The sequence below is a fragment of the Pinus tabuliformis genome, chromosome 7, assembly GCF_031772625.1.
Source record: "Pinus tabuliformis cultivar Carrire ecotype Pingquan chromosome 7, CPIR1, whole genome shotgun sequence".
Lineage (NCBI taxonomy): Eukaryota > Viridiplantae > Streptophyta > Pinopsida > Pinales > Pinaceae > Pinus > Pinus tabuliformis.
In genome coordinates this window covers 595311315-595316092 of record NC_142293.1, presented here as the reverse complement: position 1 = coordinate 595316092, position 4778 = coordinate 595311315, and the positions used below count along the sequence as shown (strand labels likewise).

General features: G+C 38.1%; 1 protein-coding gene across 1 annotated transcript; it reads left to right on the top strand.

Annotated features, from left to right (window-relative positions):
- The first annotated feature begins 2062 nt into the window (after positions 1-2062).
- Positions 2063-3803, top strand: LOC149248832 (auxin-responsive protein SAUR76-like). Its single transcript, XM_089456115.1, has one exon. It carries the CDS (start codon positions 2383-2385, stop codon positions 2770-2772), a length of 390 nt encoding a protein of 129 aa, XP_089312241.1. The 5' UTR covers positions 2063-2382; the 3' UTR covers positions 2773-3803.
- Positions 3804-4778: the final 975 nt, after the last annotated feature.

Below are 4778 nucleotides of genomic sequence, written 5' to 3'. Positions count from 1 at the left end.
CTTTGTTTGCAAAGCTATTTGGAAGCATGCTAGAAAACAAAATTAGCAAGTGGGCAGAAGAAAGAAATAAGCGTGCTAAAGGGCAAGCAGGTTTTAGACCTAAGCATTCAACAGTTGATCATTGCATAACTCTAAGGCACATCATTGAAAAAGTTTGGGAGAATAAGGAAGAAGTCTTCTGTTGCTTTGTTGATTTCAGAAAAGCGTTTGACTCGGTTCCTAGGGATAAACTTTGGCAAAGAATGGAGGAACTTGGGGTTCCTAAACATTTGAGAGCAGCTGTGCATAGACTGTATGAAGAGGTGAAAGTCAAAATTAGAACTTCGGCAGGCATTTCTGAAAGTTTTAGAAGCGATATCGGGGTCAAGCAAGGTTGCCCACTGTCTCCGACCCTTTTTGGTTTATATATCGACAAGCTTGAGGAGTGGTTAAATTCGCAAGGAGGTGATGGTATCTATTTGTGCAAGTTTGTTATAAGGCTTCTTTTGTATGCAGATGACCTTATTCTGATTGCTAAATCGGCGCTTGGTTTGCAAGAGCACTTACTATCCCTTGAGCATTTTTGTAGAAGTGTGGGGATGCAAGTCAATATCAGCAAAACGAAAGTAGTGGTCTTCTCTAAGAAAAGAAAACATAATCAACATAAGTTCTACTTTGAAGGCAACATTCTGGAAGAAGTTGCGGAATACAAATACCTCGGAGTTGACTTCAACAAAAATCTAAGCTGGAATGGTTGTAGAAAGAAAAGAACTTTGGGGGGTTGGAAAGCATTTTATGCTTTTCAAAATAGGTGTAGAGAGGCAGAGTTATGGGACTGGAAGACCACTCAAACTCTTTTTGGGCTTCTAGTGATTCCAGTGATTCTATATGGTTGTGAACTGTGGGCTAGTAGTACTTCCGACATGCAGTGGAGACAAATTGAGAAAATTCAGAAGCGTTTGATTACAAACAAATTTAAGATCAAAAGTGCAGTGCCTTATGATATCTTGTTAAGTGAAACAGGGGCTGCTCCTATTGAAGCAATTGCTATGGTGCGAGTCATAAGTTATTTAAAAAAAATTGAGCAAATGGAAGATGGTAGATGGCCTAAGGTTGTCTTTAATGATAGATTGTGCAAGAGCAAAAAAACTTGGATGCAACAAAATAACAAATGGTTTAGTAAATGGGATATTTGCTTGAACGCGTGCCCCATAAACAACAAAGAGATAAAAGCTTTTGTTATGGAAAAGTTCCACAAACGTACTTGGGAGAAGGAGCTAGGGAGAAAGAAAAATTACTATATTGAAGTGTTTAATCCCACTCATAATCATCAACCAAAAGCATACATAGAGGCCAATATCTCTTGGAAAGCCAAAATTCTTATTGCTCAGTTAAGGACTAATTCTCATCAACTCCGTTGTGAAACAGGGCGCTGGAAAAGGCCAAAGGAAGTGTGGGAGGAAAGGGTATGCATTTTTTGTTCTTCCGGAAAAGTGGAAACAGAAAAACATTTTATTTTAGAATGTGAGGCCTTCAAAGACAACAGGGAAAGTTACGCAGATACGCTGGCAGCTAACTCTTGGGATAATCTATTTAACGAGGGGTTTGTCGAGAAGACGGGAGCATTTATTGTGAAGCTTCACAAAAAAAGGGCCGAATACATCAAGCAGATGAAAAAGCAATCTGTCCCATAGGCTATCTTTAGCCTCGTGGACGTTAAAAAATTTCTTTCTTTCTTTCTTTCTATCCCATAACGACTCAGTGCATCATTCTCGAAACTTCATGTATTTATTTTTCTCGAGACTGCGAAGTATCATTTTCAAAATTTTCCCAATAAATTTATTAAATTTAATAAAACCTCCATATTATTATATTACTTTAATATTATTAAAATATGATCAGAACAGTTTATTCACAAACTCTTGCTTGATATACACGTATATGTTATGAGGGTCAAAGGTCCACATCTTGAAGTCATACAGACTGTGCATGGCCAGCACATCACTCTTGGAACTTCACATATCTAACCGAAGACTAGACTATACATATATCTAGGTGCATTTTCAAAGCAGAAATGCTTAATTTCAATTACCGCCTCAACTTTGCAACGTTCACTTCCCCTGAAGTTAGACTTAAGCAGAACCTAAAAATGGAAAGGCCTAACTGTCTCTGCATTTGGTGATTCAATTTCGTTGTTTGCCCCAATACCCATGATTCCTGTTTGAGTTTCTTACCTGCCCAAGAAAACAGAAATTGTCTTCCACCCTGAATTTCTGGTGGGTCGTTGGTAATAGCCCTCCATTCCTCTGCAAAAATCGCCATTGAATCAACAAGCGTTTTTCGCCCGTCTAAGTTCTTCATTAGTTCTATCAGTTGAAGCTCTGGAGACTGCCAGCGCCCACAATGCAGAAACCCCATCTGCTGAAAATGCTGAGCAAATTGAGAAAGCGGTCTACGGGGTACGAGGAGATTGCCCTCTCCCCTTCTTCTTCAGCGCAGAAACGGAACAGAAGAAGAAATGCAGTGACCGTTGTGGTGGGAAAAGAGAAGAATATCTTCACGGTGGAGTCTCAGATTCTGGACTCTGGATTATTTCAGCCCCTCATGGAGAAGGCCACTGTTGGTAGCATTACTTGGGAGGCTAATTGCAGAAAAAATCCTTCATGTGTGGACTGCATTTTCTTGGACTGTGATGCCATCCTCTTCGAGCATATGCTTTGGCTGGTACATAACGATGACCCATCTCTTCGTCATCTCAATCTGGATATGCTCATGGAGTTTTATGCGCAATAAGACTTCGGCATCTTTCTCCTTATTGCGTTCACTTTCAGATCTCTCACATATGTGAGAAATTGTAGCGCTTTTTATTTATTTTTTAACATGAAAAATAACTTTGCTGAAATGCAATTTGGTGTTGTCATGAAAAAAAAAACCATAGATAAGATCTATTTTACCATATTCTTTTTCGTTCAATTTTATCCTGAGGCTCTCTGATGGTCAGAATATGATTATTATCTTATTAGGTGTAATAGATTGGTGTAGGATAATTGTGATTGCCACTATTTGCAGTACAGAGCTCTCTTCTTCCAGAAGGAATCCATGGTTTTATCAATTAAGGTGACAAAAGGGCCCTATTCCTCAAATGGGTCTAGTCAAATTCGGCCCAGGATGGCTAAATGGAATTTGGAATTGGGTTCTATGGATGCTCATGTTCTTCATATGGGCACATTCTCCAGTCAGTTGGGTTCATTGCTGGGCCCTTGGAGGGCCCTGATCTCAATGCTCAAGTACTTGTGCTGTCAGAATAGGGCTCAGTGAAGATGGACGAATCCCCTGAGGTTTTATGGGTCCAGTGGAATTGGGCCGATAATGGCTAAATGGAATTTAGGTTCTATGAGAGCTTTTGTTCTCCGTATGGGCACATTCTCCAGCCAGTTGGGTAACAGGTTCACAGCGGGGACCTTGGAGGGCCCTGATCTCAAAGCTTAAGTACTGTTGCTCTCAGAATAGGGCTCTATGACGATTTTTGAATCCCATGGGACCCGGGGCATTGGGTACCAAAAGATTTTTTTATGGCCTCCCAAAGTCATATAGTCTGTTTCTAGATCAGAGTAAGTGTACTCTATTTCGATTGGGTGAATTGTCGATGGAGAAATGGAGCTTGACAGATTATGTTCCTGATTCTTTGAGATGAGATTTAAACTTGTCTCTGCCATTTTAGGAGGATATCATCTCGAGAATTATGCTTCTATATTAACTTTTTCCTTCCTGTTCTTTTATCAGTATGTAATTCTACCCTCAATTAATAAAAACCCATGTACAGAGTTTCATTGCCAAAAATCCATGTTTCATTTATTCATTTGGGTAATTGTTTGTTCGTTGTTTTAATCGCCTTTTGTCGAAATTTTGGAAACAACATTAGTGATTGGAGTGATCAGAAAATTCTATAGTTTTTTTTAAATCTAGGATAATCGGTAATTGGTGAGAGTTATCCTGAACAGACCCAGGGTCAAATTTAACTAGCTGCCACTATAAACCTAGGCTACTTACAACAGCCTGCACGCCGCACAATAGCAGGAAACTTATGATTGGAGAATTCTATAGTTATTCATATTGTTGGAAATTTCCGAAAGCAAATTGTGTAATGGTTTTGGTCTATCCATTTCCAATGGTTACTAAATTTAACTACTCATCAGATACCAAAAAACTAATGTGAATTAATGCGAGTAATGTGAATTAATGCGAGTAAACTAGATCCATCATTAGATACCAAAAAACTAATGTGAGTAAACTAAGAACTAATGTGAGTAAACTAGTGCTGAAGAGCCAATTTACTTTACAAGACACTTGATTCTTGTTATTTTATAAATTGACTCTTCAGCGTTAGTTTACTCACAAACTTTTTGGTTTGGTCCCTGACGCCACGGAAAAGTTAGACAGGCCAAAATCCATTACACAGTTTGCTTCCAGAAATATCCAATTCCAAAAATCTCCAAAAACATTCAACATAGTGAATCTTTATGTGAATTCTCCAATTCCAAAAATCTCGGAACAACATTCAACAAGTGAATCTTTATGTGAATTCTAAAGATGACAAAAAAAAAAAAAACTAATATGTGAATTCTAAAGATGACAAAAAAAAAAAAAAAACTAATCTGAATGTTGTCAGAATCTTCATGGCAAAAACCTAATCTGAATGTTAACAGATTACTAATATTTATGGCAAAAAAAACTAACAACATTCAACATAGTGAATTCTAAAGATGACAAAAAACTAATCTGGATGTTGTCAGAATCTT

Excerpts from the sequence above, each read along its gene's own strand:
- LOC149248832 (XM_089456115.1), top strand. The coding sequence starts at position 2,383 with ATGCAGAAACCCCATCTGCTGAAAATGCTGAGCAAATTGAGAAAGCGG.